This window comes from Gouania willdenowi, chromosome 14 (assembly GCF_900634775.1).
Source record: "Gouania willdenowi chromosome 14, fGouWil2.1, whole genome shotgun sequence".
Lineage (NCBI taxonomy): Eukaryota > Metazoa > Chordata > Actinopteri > Blenniiformes > Gobiesocidae > Gouania > Gouania willdenowi.
The window spans coordinates 8,090,872-8,111,354 of NC_041057.1; the positions used below are offsets into that span (position 1 = coordinate 8,090,872).

At 36.7% G+C, this 20,483-nt stretch overlaps 1 protein-coding gene across 1 annotated transcript; it reads right to left on the reverse strand.

Moving 5' to 3' along the window:
* Nucleotides 1–385: 385 nt before the first annotated feature.
* Nucleotides 386–17,090, reverse strand: LOC114476019 (serine/threonine-protein kinase TAO1-B-like). The gene is made up of 13 exons (XM_028467257.1): nucleotides 16,606–17,090; nucleotides 6,796–7,030; nucleotides 6,461–6,532; nucleotides 5,532–5,633; nucleotides 5,387–5,432; nucleotides 4,270–4,366; nucleotides 4,055–4,168; nucleotides 3,559–3,650; nucleotides 2,977–3,070; nucleotides 2,641–2,722; nucleotides 1,967–2,134; nucleotides 1,657–1,863; nucleotides 386–541 (listed from the first exon to the last, which is right to left on the reverse strand). Exons 2-13 carry the CDS (start codon nucleotides 6,925–6,927, stop codon nucleotides 386–388), a joined length of 1,362 nt encoding a protein of 453 aa, XP_028323058.1. The 5' UTR covers nucleotides 6,928–7,030; nucleotides 16,606–17,090.
* Nucleotides 17,091–20,483: the final 3,393 nt, after the last annotated feature.

A 20,483-nucleotide genomic window follows, 5' to 3' on the forward strand; every position in this document is an offset into this window, starting at 1 on the left:
TCACCATTTTCCTTCAGTCTTGGGCCCAGTTTTTCAGGCTGTTCAGCTGTAGCCAGCTGTAGCCAAGGTCGTGTTATCGGAGCAAACGAAAACACGTCTGCTGTCTCCAAAGACCAGAGACTTTGTAATTGATTTTCAGGAATTGTAATTGATTTTCAGGAAAAAAAAAAAAGAATTGTAATTTATTAGCAATTGGAAAAAATGCCAGTCACTGACCGTAATAGTAATTTAATTGTAATTGAAGACATAATTGTTATTGAAAAATGTAATTGACACCAACCCTGATCTTCCCCGTACGGCAGAGATGTGGGACTTTAAGTGCATAGACCAAAGCATAAAGTTCTGGATAAATGCAGATCAAATCCTAAAACCACACATACTGAGTTCAGATGCAGTGTTTTCTTACTAGTGAGGCTGTGCGTATGGTGGCAAAATGTTCTCTGTTGCGGTGGTGCTTCCTCGGGGCCGGAGCCGGGGCCTCTTCAGGCTCGGTGGGCTGACTGCTGGCCGCCTGCTCCTCAGAGAGACTCTCCTCCTCCTCCTGGAGAGAAACCATCACAGGGTCAACAAACTACGTTGCTAAAAATCGATGCTCGCTGAACGGATGGGACACACGATTAAATAACATCTCTGCATTAGTGTGAAGGTTCATCATGAGTGTCATAGACCAGTGGTTCTCAACCTTTTTAGCCCATGACCCACAAAATAAAGATGCCAGAAACCAAGAACTGTACCTGAAGGTGGTTGAACACAGACATGAACATTGAAGAACAGTCATGTGAAGACAGGGACATCTATAAGGGGGAATAAAGGGGAGAGCTTTATGGGGCCCATCCATAAAGTCAGCAAAATGATGGTCCATTATTCTATGAATCAGTGATAACCACATTTATTTATTTATCTGAATAATATCCATTGTCATTCAGGAAATTTATTATTTGCGCAAAAGTATATAGTCATCTTAAAGTTGTAAATCCTTGTTTTAATCAGAAATAAAAAAGGGTTAAAAGTGTCCAAAAATGGTAGAAAAGGGGGTAAAATGTTTTTTTAAACCACAAATCTTTGTTAACAGTTGCATATTAAAGTGGCCAAAAACAGACAGAAAAAGTGGTAGAAAGGGTTCAAAGTGTCAATATTGGCTTAAAAGTGGCAGAAAAAAGTTTAAACTGGCAAACAATGGGCATGAAAAATCATGTATGTGTTTAAATTGGCAAAAATAAGCATGAAATTTGGTAAAAAGAGAATAAAAATGACAATAGCGGGTCAATATATGGTGGGAAAAGTGGTGGAAAGGGTTTACCAAAATTGTCTTGAAAGTGGAAAAATTGTGCAGAAAAGGCATTAAAATGAGCAAAAATATGGCAAGAAAAAATTATGAAAATAGGTTAAAATATGGTAAGTTTAGTGTGGTTGCAGAAAAATGTTAGAAATCAGCAAAAATGGGCTCAAACTGCAGAAAATGTTCTTAGTTTCTTGAAGGCATCAGGCAACCCCTTCCCAGTGTCTCGCGACACCAAATAGGGTTTCTGACCCCAAGGTTGAGAACCCCTGTCATAGACAACAACAAGATAATTCTGTAAAGGAGTCTAAGTTTGAGGTATCAGATCTTTGTCCCTGAACCTTCTATCCTGTGTTTTACGTCTCCTTTACACCCACCGGTTTGAGGTGAATGACGGAGCTGTTGGACATAACGGTGTGGTCCCCCTCCATCAGGTCCAGTTCACTGTGGCTGTCCTGAGTTGCTTCGTTCAAACTGTTGACGGAGCTGCTCTGGGAGCTGGCGCTAATGGACATACTGGGAATAGACTGATTACTGCCGATGCTGTTCACCGTTCCAGTCCGACCTCCACCCGGCTCCAGGTCCTTGGGATGGAGTGGAGAGGAAGGAAGAGAAAAAGATGGAGGTAAACAACATTTGCGTGACTGGTTATTATCTTTTAAAACAAAGGAAAAAAAATATGCACACCTCATCTCCATCTGGGGCTTCTATTGTGGGTCCATTGTGGACCTCCTGAAGGAGGATTTTCTTCATCTTTCGGTACTGCAGGTTATCCAGCTCTCGCACGGCATCCTTGGTTCTCTGAATGAGGTCCATCAGTACCGAGTCTGGACGCTCACGTTGCAGAAATGCATGCTGGAGAAAAAAGTGACAAAAAGACCCAGTGAGTCCAGAGGATTCTTATCAGGAAAATATTAAACTTATTAAGGCACAGAACACGTTAACGGGGTTAAGACTGAAGAAGTATTTCAGTTTAATATACGAAAAAAAAAACTCAATCAGATGATAAAATTAAGTGCATTTAGTGAGTATACGTCCAACACTTAACAGTTGAAGATGAATTGATAAATCTGTAATTCCTTTCAACGTTGCTTCTAAATTTGCCAGTTAGAGAAGAAAAACAACAGGGCACAGTGTGACCATCCCTGAGGGAAAACATCCATTAACATCACAAAGTCCATTTGTGGTATAAGTGACAGCTGTTCAGTTACTCAACAACAATGAACCCAGAATTTACTTCCCTATAACTCACACAAAAAAGCACAAAGCTGTGTGAAAGTCAACAATTAGGGAATCAAAATAGATGCTTGTAGATGAGAGAAACAAAGCTTTAATGTAAATGTCTGTGTGTGTGTACTTACACCCAACATGTCATCAGAGTGAGGTCTGTCCTGGGGAATTTTCTGAAGGCAAGAATCGATAAAGTTTCTAAAGTAATCCGTCCTACAGTGGAAGAAAAAAATATGGAAAAAGCTTGTAAAAAACGCAGACAAACATGTAAAGAGACAGGTCCTATAAGTTGATATTGATCAGATGGGCTGAGGAATCGGATGTCACATCAATGCATGACAGTGGAAAAATATAAAAATAATAAAATAATAATATACTACTATCCTAACCATAAGGGTGCTCAATCAAATAGAGAAACACTTTCTATTCATTATTTGGGGAGTGTGTGTAAGTGTGTGTGTCCTCACCATTCACTGGATTGCAGCGTGGGGCTCTCATTCTGCGCTATGTGGTATAAGGCACTCATTGCATTCATATTAAACAAAGGAGGTTTCCTCTCCGCTGAAATGACATCAGACATTAAATCACATTCTGTTAAAATCACAGCCTCACCATAGTCCTAATCACGTTTCCAAACTAAATTCACTGTTCAACAACTGACTTATGGAACAGTTAAGAAACTGGTAAATACTTTAGAAATTGAACTAACATTCACACAAAAAAAAAGATATTCTACCAAAGTATGTTGATTCACAGAAACATATTAAAGATTAAGATTAAAGATTAAATCGGGGCTTTCGCCTTTAATTGGCCATGTAATGTTATTACATTAATGGAATTTGTCCTCTGCATTTAACCCATCCCTGAGGAGCAGTGGGCAGCCATTTTGCGGCGCCTGGGGAGCAGTTTGGGGTTAAGGGACATCCCACAGTGAAGGCCCAGGTGAGGCTTGAACCGGCAACCCTCCGATTACAAGCCTTAACCACTAGGCCACCACTCCCACATGTACAACACTCTCACATATACGACATAGCCACATTTTCACCAACCTAATTCTATACAGGTGATCCCTAAGGACCAGACATCCACCTTTCCATCATACTGGCCCTCATCCATGGCTAGGATCACCTCTGGGGCCATCCTGGTGGAAAGAAACCATCACGTTATGAAAATGTCAATCAATATCTTTAGGATAGCCATCCATCTTATTACAATCATCATTACAATACTGTTTAAGTCCAACTTAAATATTTCACATAGTTCAAAATACACCAATTTCAAATACCCTTGCTGTGCAGTGTTTATTAATGACAGGATGAAGCTAGTCTTAAACTGATAGGCCAAAGTCAGGAGTATAATGAGAAGTAATGAGAAGTATAGTGAGACATGCAGAATGGTTTTTGAGGGTTTCTTGTTTTTTTCTGGCAATTTATTGCAACTTTTATTATTCAGTTCTCTTTGAAGTGACCACTCAGTTTAGTACATCTTAATATTATGACATATTGAGTGTAGGATGCTTTTACGCCACTCAGCTGTCTTTCTTACCAGTATGGCGTTCCTACAAATGAGTTGGCAGGTGACGCGATGGAGGCAGAGCCGAAATCTGCCAGTTTAACTTGCCCAGGCTCGGTTAGCAAGACGTTACCTGCCTTCACGTCGCTGAGAAGAGTGAATCAACATCCACGTTAAGACCAGGATGGTAAGGCAACCAAGTAAACATAAAATGAATAAAACATATGTTTCGTCAGGTACTCACTCACCGATGAATCATGTTGTGGGAGTGAAGGTATGCCAGCCCCTGCAGAGCACCGTGAGTAATGGCAGCAATTTCCACCTCTTGCAGAGGTTTTTTATGTACTGTAAATGTAAAAAATCAATCAGGACAGTAAACAGCATTTATACAAACATGTATAGAAAGCTGAGCCATGGATCTCAGGTTTCCTTTAGGGCAGTGATTCTCAACCTTTTCAGCCCACGAACCCCAAAACAAAGGTGCCAGAGACCGGGGACCCCCACTGTACCTTTAGGTGGTTGAACATATACATGAACACTGAAAAACAGTCATGTGGTGACATAAAGTCAGCAAAATTATAGGTAACTGTTATATGAATCTGTGATGATGACCACGTTATCCAGTAAGTTTATTATTATTATTTGCGCTATAGTATACTGTATACTATATGTATAGTATACTGTATAGTCATCTTAAAGATGTAAATCCTTGTTTTAATCAGAAATAAAATGGGTTAAAAGTGACCCAAAATGGTGGAAAAGCTGGTGAAATGGGTTAAAAATTGCAAATTCGAGTGGCCAAAAACGGACAGAAATGGTGGTAAAAAAAAAAAAAAAAAAGAGTTCAAAGTGTCAATATTGGCTTTAAATTAGAAGAAAAAAGTAGGAACAATTGGTTTAAACTGGCAAATAATGGGCATGACAAATCATGCATGTGGTTAAATTGGCAAAAATAAGCATGAAATATAGTGAGAAGTGACAATAATGGGTCAAATATGCGACATTAGGTGGGAAAAGTGGTGGAAAAAGTTTCATAAGTGCCGACAATGTCTTGAAACTGGAAAAATTTGCAGAAAAGGCATTGAAATTGAATTAAGAAGTGGCAGAAATGGGAGTAACGTAGCAAAAATGCATTAAAAAGAGCAAAAGATATATCAAGAAAAAGTGATTAAAATAGGTTAAAATATGGTAAGTTTGGTGTAGTTGCAGAAAAAGGGTTAAAAAAAAAAAAAAAAGGCAAATGATATATAAAAAAAACAATCTTAGTTTCTTGAAGGCATCTGGCGACAACCTCGAAGTGTCTCAGGTCCTGACCCCAAGGGTGAGAACACCTGCTTTAGGGGCCTGAAATCTTTTTCTGCTCACCTTCTAGCAGGTCAGAGGCTGAGCCGAGACAGTACTCCATTACCAGCTGGGAGTAAGAAAGAGGTTGAGTCAGACACAAGATCAACAAACAAGATCAGGGAAGGAGATCATCTGGTAGTGAGCTGCATGAAAACATGCCACTGACCCATGCCGTGTGCTCTCGGAGGTAACATCCTTTATACTCTATGCTGTTTGGGTGCCGGATCCTCTGCAGAAACTTCACTTCCTTTATGATGTCTTGCCATTTCTTTGGTGCACAAAAAAAAAACCACATACGTATATATTCATCAATCGTTATAAAGTAGTGATACTGTGATACACAGCCGTATGCACCTACAGTATGTACGTGCGTACATAATCAGTGTGGGCTTATCTTTAAATGTAAATAGGAGAAAGGTGGATGTCCTCACAGATTATGTGTAATCTGATTATCGCTAATCTGAAATCATCAGCAGAGCTAACAGGGACAACAACAGTAAGAGAGAGCAAGTACAAGTGTTGGTACAGTAAAGATGACACATATATATATATATATATAATAAATCTGTTTAGCAACAATTGTATTGCCGGATAAGGTACATGGAGGTATGGTTAATGTAAAAAACAATTACTGCATGGTTTCTGCGTGAGCATTATATTGCATTGATTGTTTATTCACATTACAGTTTTCTAATTGTTATAAAACTGAGACTTTAACATTTAAATTAGGAAATCTACAAAAAATGAAAAGGGTAGGATTAGATAGGTTTATACTTGTTCCTACTGCTTTTTGTTCATGTAAACTAAGATGTGTAAGAACTTGAAGATGCAAGATACTGTTTTGTTATTTCTTGATTTTAATTTATTTTATTTTTTAACTGTTTTTAAGTTTCCATTTACATGATTGAAATAAATCAATAAAATAAAATCACACATCATAAAAATGGAAACAATTGCCTGTTTGAATTTTTTTTTTAAATAACCGTTATAAAGGATTAAAAAAAAAAAAGTATAATACCAATATGGTGAATACCAAGCTGTTAGTGTCAATGACAATAACTTAATATTAATTTCTGTGGATTATTGTGTTCTCACCTCATTGGACTGTTTGCCACTGTACGACATCTTTTTAATTGCCACCACCTCGTTTGTGCGCACATCCCGTGCCTGGGAAACAGATTAACATTCAGTACACAACCTTAAGATGTCATTACTACACTATATTTAACAGATTTAAGATCATAGAAAAAACTTAAATTCAACTAAAAAGTTGAATTAGAGACACATTCTGAGCTGATGATCTACTTCATTCACAGAAGCAACGCCCAACGTCCTCCAACAAACTCTGAAAAAAAACACTGTCCAATTGTGTTTCAATGAAAATATAGTGTAGTATAAATATTTTAACTGGTGTTAAATAGTTGCCATACAAAGTAGACTGCGCCGAAGCTGCCATGGCCAATCTCTCGAAGGTCAGAGAAGAGCTTCTCTGGGTCTTCTTTAAAAAACAGCTCAGCCACGTCCGGGTCCTTCAGGCTCCCTGCCTTCACAGAGGCCGGCATCCTGGCTTCACCCACACCGAGGGGACGGGACTATCTGGGTGCTGAGCTACACCGAAGATTCATCTGCAGCAACGGGCGAGTCTGAGGAAGCTGCACATGAAACCTGAGAAGTCAGAAGACAAAAGAGAGATGCATTGTAACAAATATGGAAAACTATTTTTCTATTAGGAGCAACTTATGGCAATTATTTAAAAACACTCCGTATAACATTAATTCATATGACAAATTATTTTCATATAATGTTTAAATGTGGTGTGAGAAGATTAGGATAGTTTAACTGAAAGTTACATGTGTATCTTTTGTAGTAGTGGAGGTTGGCAACTGTCTAAGATTTCATAGCTAGATAAATATAAACTCTGTAGTTTGCATGTTCTCCATATGTAGATTTAAGAAGATAATGCAGTTGGTGGAAATATTTGCAACCACTTAATAACTTTATAAATCGCCCTCCAAAATAAAATCAAAATTTAAAAAAAAAAAAACACTAATTTTTTGTACTCTCTTCAATTTTATTTTTAAAAACAATCTCACTTTTCTCTAGGGCTGGGCAAGAAAAAAGAAATCGATTTAATCGATTAATCAAATTTGTAGATAAAACCTATTTTTATTTTGCAAAATCGAATTTTTTTTTGGGTTTTTTTTTTCTTTTTTACTTTCTCGCGTTCCGATGTGAGCCAGTCCCCTCTTTGTTGTGTTTACAGCACTAACGTCGCACTTTTGACAATATATCTGAAGTCATTTTTAAGTGCATTAAAAAAAAACTCAATCAAAACTCAAATTTTTCTTTAAAAAAAAAATCTGAGATTTTTTTTTAGGCAAAATCGCTCAGCCCTGCTTTTCCCTAAGGCTGTCATATTTATTGAAAAAAAAAAATCTGTAATTTTAAAGTTAATAAATTATAAACTAAATGTTAGTATTTGAAAAAAAAAAAAAAATTCATTTCATTTCATTTACCGGTATTTGTTTGCTTCAAGCAAGGACAAAAAAAAAAACACTAAATGCTTATTTAGTGTATACAATATAACATAACAACACTATGATATGAAGAAAATTTGTTGCAAATGCTGTGTGGGCATCAGAATTTCAACATCACAACTTGACATTTGTATTTATTTCAACTGCAAAATCCCCACCAGTGCATAACTCCGGGTGGCTGGATGGGAGTAGAAGAGGAAATGCAAATATTGTTGTTAGGGGATTGATTTTGTTTCCACTGCTGTGGAGTGACATACGCTAATGAGTTATGATGATTGTATTGATGATTGATTCAAAGATGGGGTTAAATTTTATCTGCTCTCAGCTAGATGTGTAAATTAAGCTCCAGTTATTAAGTGTAAGGCTGTGACTTAATAGTGAGTATATTATTTGCCAGTTAAAACTGAAATGTGAAGGCACGTAAATGAATACTGTATATTGCTACATCGCCAATAATGTTAATGAGGGAGTTTATTTTTAATGGGAGCACATTGGAGTAGTTAGTGAATTTTACGTAATAATTAGTCATTTAACTTCATACTTTTTGGGGATTCGTAATCACAAAAATGTACGATAAAGTTTGTAAACTTATTAAAACTCAGCTTGTGATTTTCTGAAACAATAAAAGTCTATTAAACTTTCCTAGCGTACTAAATAAAGCACCTTACATGGACAGGTGAAACACTACCCCTTTCTAAAACAAACCTTTACATCTACTTTTACACTCAGCAATTAGTCATTGTAAATCTGTTTGCCCTGTGCTAAAATAACACATTTCTATCCCAATGTGTCTTCATCGTGGTGTTGGGAAATAATTATGCAACTTTAAGTGATAAAAGCCTCCTCCACATAAGAAAACATTACAGAGCTAAAGACAGGACTGGCAACAGCCTGCAGTACCAGCACAACAACTTTACCTCAATGTCACAAGGTTTGTCCTGTAAAAATAAACTCTCCAGCTGACTTTGTAAAAATAGTGAAAGTCTTATACTAAGACACTCAGCCCTGGAGGCTGATGGATATCATGGGAAGAAATGCTAAATCTGCTAGTGGGAAGAAGACACTGAATTCAGACAAGGTTTTAGTTTTTCTGTGCTGAATCCCAGTAAAGAGTGAATCATTCGCATCTTTTTTTCCCAGTTTCTTTCATAACGCTGGCAGCATTGTTAGATAATCACAGTCAATGTGAGTTCTTGGCTGTGAAAAGTGTTCAAACCTGAGAAAACCATTACTGTGTTACATGAATGTGTTCATAAGCAGAGTGACTGGGAGAAAGCACAACTTCACATTCTGCACAGTCATGGTATGGTACCCACTACCCAGTATGACTTAAGACTGGAAAAGAGAGAACATGTGCATTAAAGCAGTGGTTCTCAACCTTTTCAGCCCACGGCCCCCAAAATAAAGGTGCCAGAGACCGGAGACCCCCACTGTACCTGCAAAATAATGGTCCATTGTTATATGAATCTTTGATGATAACCACATTTACTTATTTATCTGAATAATGTCCAGGAAGTTTATAATTATTATTTGCATAGTATATAGTAATCTTAAAGATGTAGATATTGTTTTAATCAGAAATATAATGGCTAATAATTGACCAGAAAATGTGGAAAAGGTGGTGAAATGGGGTTTTAAAAAATTGTTTAAATCCTGCTAATCAGAATGGACAAAAATGGACAGAAAATGTGGTAAAAAGGGTACAAAGAGTCAATATTGGCTTAAAAGTGGCAGAACTGGAGGGGGGTGGGCTAATGTAATTTAAAAAGTAGGAACAATTAGTTTAAAATGGCAAATAATGGGCATGGCAAATGACATGAACACATAAAAAGAGATTAAAAGTGACAATAACGGGACAACATAAGCAACATTAGGTGGAAAAGTGGTGGAAAAGGTTTATAAGTGCCGAAAATGTCTTGAAAGTAGAAAAAAAATTGCAGAAAAAGCATTGAAATTTGATGGAGAAGTAGCAGAAATGGGAATAATGTAGCACAAATGCATTAAAAGGAGCAAAAATATGGCAAGAAAAACTGATGAAAATAGGTGAAAATATGGCAAGTTTGGTGTAGTTGCAGAAATAATAATTATTGTAAAAAAAAAAAAAAAGTCTGGCGACCCCCTACCAGTGTCTCATGACCCCTAATGGGGCCCTGACCCCATGGTTAAAAAACCCTGCATTAAAGAACCTGAGGATGACACGTTTGTTGCCAACATTCACCGAAAAGCAAAAGTGAAACCAAAGAACTTCATTCCAGTGGAAGAGACGCTAACGTCTAACAACATGTTGCTGATCAAGTCATTTTACATTTTTTTACAGCAGCAAAGTGTAACGATCACTCATGTGCTTCTAATTGAGAAAAGGAAGATGGGTTCCCTTCCAGAAACTCTGGAACACTTTAAATGCGTACCAGTAATAGTGTGACATTTTGGACATTTTTCTTTTTTGTCAAATGTAGCTTAAAAGTATAGCTGACTAAGTAAGATCCATCCTCCACAATGAATGATTAATTCCCTCTCACACTCAATCCATTTGTCTCCCTCCCTGCACCAGCATAATATTCTAAAAAAGCCTTTCACATCAGGAGCCACAACCCAACAGTGTTTATCATTCTACGTCGTCAGAGTTCCTACATTGATTTCTATAGAACAATGAGTTCTTTTAAGCCAACCTGCCAATTTCCTTCACAGATTTGAACCAATTCTACATTATTCCAGCACTTCTAAGGCCGTAAACTACACCCCAACAGGCAAATATACTGTTTAAAAGGAGTGCTTAATATTGACGAATTAGACATTTCTCAAAGTAAAAATAAATGTTTACTTATGTCAACCCAAGAATAAACTAGCTATCCAAATAGTTCAACAATTCATATTTCAAATTCATATTGCTTTAACAAACCTCCGTTCTCTTTCAATCCTGGCAATGTTTAACCCTTGGTATTTGTGTGGCATCAAAGCAGGAAATTATTAACACCCATAAATAAGATAAATAGACTGCTGTTACACAATATTTTAAATACAGTCACTCAATGAATTTGAATAGGTAGAAACTCTGATTTCAATTCATCGTATTTGCCCATTTAGATGACTTTACCATTACATTTCCTGAAATCGTACCAAACATGCTAAACAAGGTTTATAGAGTCAACTACTGTCATTAATTTTACATTTATTAGCTTCAGATTACTTATAGACGCCAGGAGCGTAATGCTGAAATCCAACAAGATTACAATGAGAGCACAAACATGTCCGTTCGCTACACTTTTAACCCTAAACCGCCCATTTTACGGGAACATAACTGTGAATGTGATTTCTCTCCCTTTTCCGTGATCACAGATTAGGCATTTTGTATACTCAATAGGGATATCCCGATCCGATATTGACATCGGTCCGTAATTCGCCTGAAAACGAATATCGGATTCAAATTTCCGGATATTCCGCTTTTTGTTTTGTTTTTTTTTTCAGTTCATTTCATATTTGTTTTATTCAATTGTAGAATACTGTAGATATTATGTTGAATGTTAAAATGTATGTAACCAATTGGTTAATAAGAAATAGGTCAGTTTTCCTCATACCTACTGTTGTTGACTATTGTTCTCTGTTTGAGTAACATCACTTGAGCCTTTTCTTTTCTAACATTACACACTACAAAATAAGTTTTTTTTTTTTTTTTTATTAAAGAAAAAAGTAATAAAAGTATGTATGATTCATGCTGATTACGGATCAATATCGGCATCGACCGATACGCAAGGCAGCAATATCGGTATCATATCGGAAATGAAAAAGTTGTATCGGGACATCCCTACTGAACACTTTTGATAACTTTTAAAACCCAAAAAAATGGTGAAAGGGAGCACAGTGCTGTTCTTTAATTATTTATATTACACTACTGATAGATAACAAAAAAGCTTTCTGCGAACATTTTGAGGCCTTAGTAACATTTAAAAATGTCTAGATATTTCCCATTTAATAAAATCAAATATCATGCACTTTATTTTTAGCTCCAATTATTACACACATGATTAAAAGTCGCAGCTTCATTGTGTTACCATAGTAACAGCCTACATAAATAATTTTATTAATGTGATCAGGTAATAAAATATTTTTGAAAAGACAGTAGCTTGGGAGCTCCCGAAACACTGAGTCTACTGTAAATGTGTGAATGAGATGGGTTAGACTGGTGTGTTGTGCTTCTGTCACACTACTGTCAAACAGATGTGGCTTCAGATGTAGCTTGCATCCATCTGTATGACTGAATGCATGAAAGCTCTTTGGGTGTCGAGAAAGATCCTTTATTATTAGTTACATAAAACTGCTAACGCTAACTTAACAAGCTTCTTCCACTGACAAAAAGGAAAGGATTACTTTCATAGTAAACATATATATATATCCACTCTTGAATATTTTTTTTATTATTTTAAAAGAAGCTTTTCCCTAAAATAAGTAGTTGTGAATGACTAGAGATTCTTTTTAATGGCTTTTGTGCATATTTTTTGTCCTCAAAGATGGAAGAAAAGGGGGGCAAGATTCCTATTTCCAGGCCTGATCACAGGCTGTGGCTTCCACCTAGAAGAGGAAGTACATGTACATGTGTCTTGTGTCTCTAACCTAAAAAAAACCATCGTAGCGAGTCCGACCTCACCATCGTTTTTCATGATTGGAGTCGGACACATCAAATACTGTTGCTCAGTTGATGAACAGCAAATCTCAATCAAATACCCTGAGTGACCTGATCCTATTCATAATAACTGGATGGGTTTAATACCTAATGGAGTGTTGAAAATAACACAAAAACACCCATTTTAAGCAGTTTTGATTCATTAAAAATGAATGAAATGGTACAAAATATAAATTTCTTATTTTTAAATTTCATTTTTGTTTTTATTCTATTCAATTTATTTGTTTTTGATTTGGTGTTGTTTTACACATCACAACTTAGGTACAAGCTAAAAAAAAAAGAGCACTGGTCATTGCATCTGATACACACCCAAATCTGACTCTGTTACTAAAAAGTAACAAAGTCATGTAATGCCTGCTGTGCAGTAGATTTTGTTGCACTGATGTTTGTTCTGTGGTCACTAACTGTCTGGTAGAGCCTTAAGGAAGCAGGGCAAGCGTTGCTCGAGTGTCTAATCCATTTTTCCTGGGAGACACTTAAATCCATTATGCAGTTTGTCCATATTCAGCTCTGCCTGATAGAACTACAGCACTGGAGGAAACAACAGAGTACGGGGGCTTCTCCTGCATCGAGGTGTCCGCCCTTAATATAAGCTGAGCACCTTTCATCATCAGATAGCGCTGAGAGTGAATAAGGAGATACAGTACGTCTATAAGTATCAGAAGAAGAATAGAGCTCTGGAGGTCACATGACTACTTTTGTTTACACCACCATGTTGGCAGGAGAAGCAGCAGCTAAAAGGAAAGGCGTAAAATATAGTAAGCACAGATAGTACCGTATAAGGCTGAACTATTAATTGCATTTGCGATATTATCGCAATATCATAAAATGCAATTTTCTAATCGCAAAGACTAATTTTTTTTTTTTAGCAATAATTTATTTTAAGTTCATTGGGAGTTTCATTTACCTAAAAAATGTTTAATTGGTTAAAGCAGAACTTTTCCTGCACTTAAGTATGTGTGATGTTACTGACTGGATATTAGTAAGTTTTATTTATTTTTTTAATTTCTGTTTATTTTATTTATTTATAGACTGTCCTGTTAAGTTCAGAGAGTGTTTAAGAAGTGCAGTCCACATGTTTACATGTTTCATGAAACGTGAAGTTAGTTAGATACGTTGAAGAGGTGAAGCCACAGATTTGTTTGCTTTATTGTTGTAATCTGTGCTTTAAAATGTATATTTTATATTTATTTCAAGTTTAAATAAATCTGAAATGGTTTATTATGAAACAGAATGATTTATTGCTTGTGCTCATTGAAAAATACATGACAAGAGGCCCTTGAAAAAATAACCGCAATCACAATATTGAAGAAAAAAAAATCGCAATTAGATTATTTTCCAAAATCGTTCAGCCCTAGTACCGTAAATGAAATGGGATTCATTCGAGAGGCTTCTACCAATTGAACATGTTCCCTGCAATGCACACAGTCAGTTCTGTCCTCGTGTTCCTGTATAACAGCATTTTTGACAATGCCTAAGCTAAATGCATGCTATTGCTAGTCTGCTGTTAGCTGGTTAAAAACACAAAGATCATGCTTGCTTGGTCATGTTGTTATGATTTTATAGTTTGGCTCACTCATAGAGGATCATATCTAGCGTGAAAAAATGTTAGCACTGCTAATATTGTGGAGTTTCATTGAATTTGTGTTTTATTATGGAGATATCTTGCTGAAGTATTTACAACTGAATTAGTTGGTAATTTATTACTTTTTTTACTTTCTCCTACAGGCCGAATTGGATGTTGTAACGAACCGGATTTGGCCCCCTGGCCTTGAGTTTGACACGTGTTCTAGAGGCACATTTGAATTGTGTTTTAATTCATCCCGAAGTTCTATCATGTTGGATTTAGGAATCTCTACAGACCATTCCAGTTCCCTCATATCGCTTATGTTTCATAATAAACATGTCAGTGTAGTGCAATACAGTCATATTGTAGGGATGTGCCAATGCTTTAGGAAATACACTGCATGACAGTTGGGACAAATCTGTGATAACAATAGCACACATGTCAAATTCAAGGCCAGGGGCCCAAATCTGGTCCGCTCGAGAAAGTAAAAATTATACCAAGTTTTCAGTTGTAGATATCTCAGCCCCTCCAAATACAAAGAAAAAAATCTATTAAAATCCACAATATTTGCAGAGCTCAGTTTTCCAGTTCTTATATCAGATGATGGCAGTCATTTTTAATCTCAAATTGTTAAAAGAACTCCCAATTTTTCCAAAATCCGGTAAATTTTTCACAAATTGTTCCACAAAATGTCCCCAATTCCCAAAAATCGGGTAAATTTAAGTGAAGATCCAGCAGGGACTGATATACTCACATATTTTTTTAATTTATACAACAGAATGTCATTTATATGTGGAAGTGCAAAATGAATGTAGCAGCGGCACAACAAACCCTGACTTCAGCACGAGCAGGTATGAAGATCATAATAAAGGGGTGTCAAACTAATTTTGGTTCAAGGGCCAAATACGGAGCAGTTTGATCTAAAGAGGGCCATAGATTTGATGCGGGAAAATTAGTCATTTCAACATTATTGTGCCCTAGTTTGCACTTCTAACTACTGTGTACATAAAATACTAAATATGTAAGAAACCAACCATATACAAGCAATAGGTGAGAGATTTCAGTCCTGACAGCATTTGCAGTTAAAATTTTATTTATTTTGAGACCAATTTCTATTTAATTAAGGGAAATATTGTATCATAATTTGAGGAAAATGTAGAGTTTTTTTCAACTGTTTAGCATTAAAAAAAAATAGGGATGTCACCGATACAACTTTTTCACTTCCGATACGAGATCGTATTGCAGCCTTGAGTATTGGTTGATACCGATATCAAACCGATACTATATCAGCACGAATCATACATACTTTTATTATTTATTTTGTAGTGTGGAATGTTAGAAAAGGCTAGATCACGTGATGTTACTCAAACAGAGAACAATAGTCAGCAAAGTAGATATGAGAAAAACTGATCCATTTATTATTAATTGGTTACATACATTTTAACCTTCAACATAATATCTACAGTATTCTACAGTTGAATAAATATAAGTTAATATATATCAGAGATTTTAGAATTTAGATGGATCCGATAAAATCTGATAATCGTTTTCTGGCTGATATCGGATCGGGACACCCCTGATTAAAAATGACTGCAATATGCGAATATTGTTGATTTTCATTTCCAAAATGATTCATGTCTTCTCTGTCATTTTTACTTCCTCCTGCAGGCCGAATTGAATGCTCCAAAGGGCCAGATTTGGCCCCCGGGCCATGAGTTTGAGATCTGCTGCAAACTGAGAATACCTATTATGTTTTTAAGCACTGAGGTCATCTAATAATATTCATTCAACCTTAAACAGACTCACATGTCAGGTCCTAATGTGGCTGACCCACACTGCATAAGTTTAGCATTAGAATCACACATAAGCCCAGCATGAAGAGAGACTTGCCTGAGTTACGCAATGTCAACACAGAGAGGAATGCGACTCACGTCGGTGTAACAAAAACAGCGTCAGCCGCCGGTGGATGAGAGTCGACCACCACTGAGAGTCAAAACAATAGCAGGACAAGCACGTTCCCGACCATCAACACAGGCACATACACGGTGTTTGACTCCTGCAGCAGCTGCTCGGACTGACAGTGACTCACACTGTCCCCTAGCAGACACAAACGGTCCCCAACACACTGGTTTCCCTTCCCTCAAGCGATCAGTGGACAACAACACAACCGAGGGAGTGGCACTGCTTTCAGCCATAGCTGCATAAAGCGGATTAGCAAGGCTGACACCGCCAGGACCATTACTCACAGCAACACCCACAGCAGCGATACACTCACATTAAAGGCAACAACACAATGTCAGCCAACACAAACATTTTGTTTTTCCCAACAAACTGTCCCCCTTTGAACGGCCTATGCGACAACGTTACAAGAAGTGCCAGCAACTTTTAAGGTGGATGCTGAACAGAAGTCATCTCAGTAAGAGATGCTAAATCCGACTTCCGAGTTGGTGTCACTAACCTGGTGTGGGTGAATCCACGCAGTCCGGGGAGAGAGTTAAAACTCCTGGCTGGATAAATCTCAGACAGGAAAGCAGTCAGTGCAGGTCCACGGCAATCAAAGTGGGAACTCGCTAGCTGATAAGTTAGCAATGCTAACCAGCTAGTGTAGCAGCATATCTACAGAGGTTAGCTTCAGACGTGAGATAAAAGTCTGCTCCAGCCCTCAATGTTGCTGTCATAGGCACAGAGCGAGGATAAGAGCCAGTGTTGAGGCTGTCACGGTTAGCAGCTTCAGGGCTAGCTAGCTGCTAGCATCAAGCTGCGGCTAGCAAAGTTTCTCTCTTCCCTAAAAATGGCGGCGAACAGCGTCGCCTCCCTTTCCCACTGAGAAGGAACCACAGAGCGGAGGATTCAGGGCCCTCACCCACACTGGGGGGTGTCAGGGGGTCACCAACGACTACATCAGGGGTGCTCTTCATTAGCAGCGCGTGTCCATGTATTTGGACTCTTGCACTTTCACTCTCTTAACTTTTAATCTGAGTAAAAGTCCACTTTCTATGAATAGTTTCTAGAGCTGGGACAATATGCTTTTATCCCGATTCTATTTTATCACGATACTTGGTTGTAGATTTCATATATATTGTTATTCTGTTTTTTTTTTGTTTTTTTTTTTCTTAATCTTTTACAACAATTATCGATTTGATATAACTTGATATTCCTTATATACTTAAAAAATGTTTACATATACTTTTATTTATTTGTATTCATTTATTATTATAGATAATATTATAGATATTTGTGCACCTTATCTTGAATTTACACGTTTTTGTTGTGTAGTCTTGCTCCTTTTTTCTGCATGTGTGTATATTATTATTATTATTATTATTATTATTATTATTATTATTATTATTATTATTATTTTGTGTTGTTTTTTTTCAATAAGCCGCTCTTTGCCGTTCTAATTACACTATATATAATATTCTGATTCTTTATCGGGGAAAAAACTAAAGTTGAATCATTAGAAACAATATGAGTCAGTTGTAAACAACAATCACAAGTCATTCAGGCAGTCGGACATTTATTTTAACTCAACATGAAAGTTCACATTTGCAGACATGAAGGGGTTAGGAATAAATTAATTAATAAATAATCGATCCTGGGGAAAAATATAGATTTTTTTAAAAATTTCTTTTTTTGCGTTATATTGAGAATCAATATTTAATTTTTTGCCCATCCTTAATAATTTCCCAACCAATGAACCAGTGGGTAGGTGGAAACATTTGTTAATTGAATTCTAATAATACCTTTCTTTGTCATTCTCTTCCCTAGCCTTTTTTAAATAAGGTAGATAGACTTTTTTCCCCCAAACAATCAATTTTGGTACGATTCATTGGATATATGCTAAAGGCCAAAATGTCAAGATAAATGAAATATTTTTTTAATCTATTAACCATTACAGTGAACGCAGCGAACGTGCATCTCATTGTATTTGCTATATTTGGCCTCTATAGGATCATCCAGGATTTCCTCACTCAGTCAATACTGATTATAATTAAAGCCACATTGGACTAAATATGAGTTTAAAACCCCGGAATTAAATCATCTGATGGATGTCTTTTAGTTCTCTAAATATATATATAAAAAAAAAAATTAATAATAACCCCTGTGGTTTAAAATCTAATATTGTTACCAGACATATTGATTTGATTGTTTACAGCCCATTAACAGGTCCCACCATAGACAGATTAACCAATATTGTTTAGTTCATGCATCATAGTGGTTGTGCATGTTTTATTAAAAAAAAAAAAAAGTCATTTTATTTAGATGCTATAGTTATCATGTAAAAAAACAACTATATCACTTCACTATAGTGATAAAAGCCCACTTTAGAGGATTACTTAAAGCTGTAATCTGCACTGAGGATGTATAGGGTCTGTCTATGTGTGTGTGATGCTTGGCAGCAGAGAGGTTAAAGATGGACATTCCACAACAGGCTGCAGACTCATGGACCAACCAGCATCCAGAGTAGAGCATGGTGGGCTTTGATTGGTTGCCAGGTTCTCTGTTGTCATGATGATGGGAGTCTGGTCTTGGATGCTCTGTATCCAGGCGCACGAGCACACTGAAGCAAAAGCTACGGATGGATGGGCTGCAGAATGTTCTGTCCCTGACTGACACACACATACACAATGTAGAAAATGTACAAAAAGTGGACAACACCCTAAACTCTCTCACAGCAGACAAAAATAACTGAATTTGCAATTACAGTACTATAATGACTTTAATGTTTTATTACATCTGATGAGATTTTAGACTTTTTCTGACTTGTTTTTGTGATATTTTCTTTGAAGCATCTGCTGTATTGCACCTATTTACCAATATAAATGTTACATATAGCAATACTGTACATGTACAGTATTGTACTGTACATGTACAGTATTGCTACTGTCCTATCTGCTGTTCCTCCAGCTGTGTCATTTAGCTACCACAGGAGGGCACACATGCAATTTGTTTGTATGATGTTATTTTGTGTCTTTCTTCATTAATTCCACAAGGCACTGGTTCTCAAACTGGTGGTCCGTAAAATAAAACAATAACAAATAAGAACCATTATTCATGTAATAGTATTATCATTACGAAAGTGTAGAACTCCATATAGGAATGTACCAATAAAACAAACATACTGTACTTTACATGTACAGTAGATGGATAATGGACATGATGCACTGCTGTATCACTATATGAAGTGGGATGGCTCTCTCAATGGATATTAAATTGTGCAAAAAAAAAGTACCGTATTTTTTTATTTTTAATAAATGTGCACATATTTTGTATACATTAAACACATTCTATACTGTATACCAGTGATTACTCAAACTTTTTCCCCTCCTATTTCTGAATCCAAGTACTGACTACAACATTTTGCTCAGAATACTATGAAAAAACAACTAGAGAGCATAATAATGGATGAATGGGTGATAACACATATCTTAAAGAATCTCATTTTGTAAAAAGAAAAAGAAAAAAAAAAATGGAATGAAACATTATTTAGTGCTGCCTGAATAGATTTATTCCTATAGTTGTTGATGGTTTTTGTTGTTGTCATTTCCGGTCATCTTCTGCCTGATGTGGAGCCAGGACTGACCCACCAAGATCATTTTCATCATTATTATTATTATTTACTAAAAAATAAATAATACAAAACCCCATATTTTTAATTCTTTTATTTTCCATTCTCTCGTACCCCCATTTAAAAAACATTGCTTCATACAAGACTAGTACAGTTAGTCTTTAAGTTCATTTCTACCAAAAAAGATCTTAAATATTTAGGTGGAAGGGTTTAAATAATTGATCATTCCTATGGGATTTGAGGCTATATATGGCATTAAATTGTGTTTAATTGACATGAGGATTATGAGGGGGGTCAATGAGAAACTTTCCCTTTGGTAAGGAATCCCTGGATTCAAAAGTTTGACAAAGAAAAGTACAAAAAGCAGCAATAATTTGCATTAGTGGGTTGAGAGCATCAGCTGGCCAGCCTGTCTGAGCACCAAGATGACTCAGACAAATCCATCTTCTCCGACTGTTCAGGGTGATGCCCCTGTGTCCTTTCACCTCCAGAATGTCTTATTCACCGATTCCCTTAGCTCTATTCTGCCTGTAATGGATCCTAATAAAGGCTTAATCTCTTCAGTTCTACCTACTCACAAAATTTGGAGGAAGGGTGAACTTCAACTTCCTGCCTCAAAATTAGGGAAGAGGTGGTGCCAGCCTTACACATCATTTGTCCGACCGTGGCTCAGGTGGTAGTGGGTCGTCTTCTGATCGAGAGGTTGGGGGTTCGATCCCAGTACCTGACTATGTGTCGAAGTGTCCTTGGGCAAGACACTGAACCCT

What these genes read in the sequence shown, in the direction of transcription:
- LOC114476019 (XM_028467257.1), bottom strand. Translation starts at nt 6,927, where the DNA reads ATGCCGGCCTCTGTGAAGGCAGGGAGCCTGAAGGACCCGGACGTGGCT. An exon ending in AGCCTCTGACCTGCTAGAAG is followed by an intron (nt 4,367 to 5,386) that starts GTGAGCAGAAAA and finishes TTACATTTACAG; the next exon opens with TACATAAAAAACCTCTGCAA. An exon ending in CCGTCATTCACCTCAAACCG is followed by an intron (nt 542 to 1,656) that starts GTGGGTGTAAAG and finishes GTTTCTCTCCAG; the next exon opens with GAGGAGGAGGAGAGTCTCTC.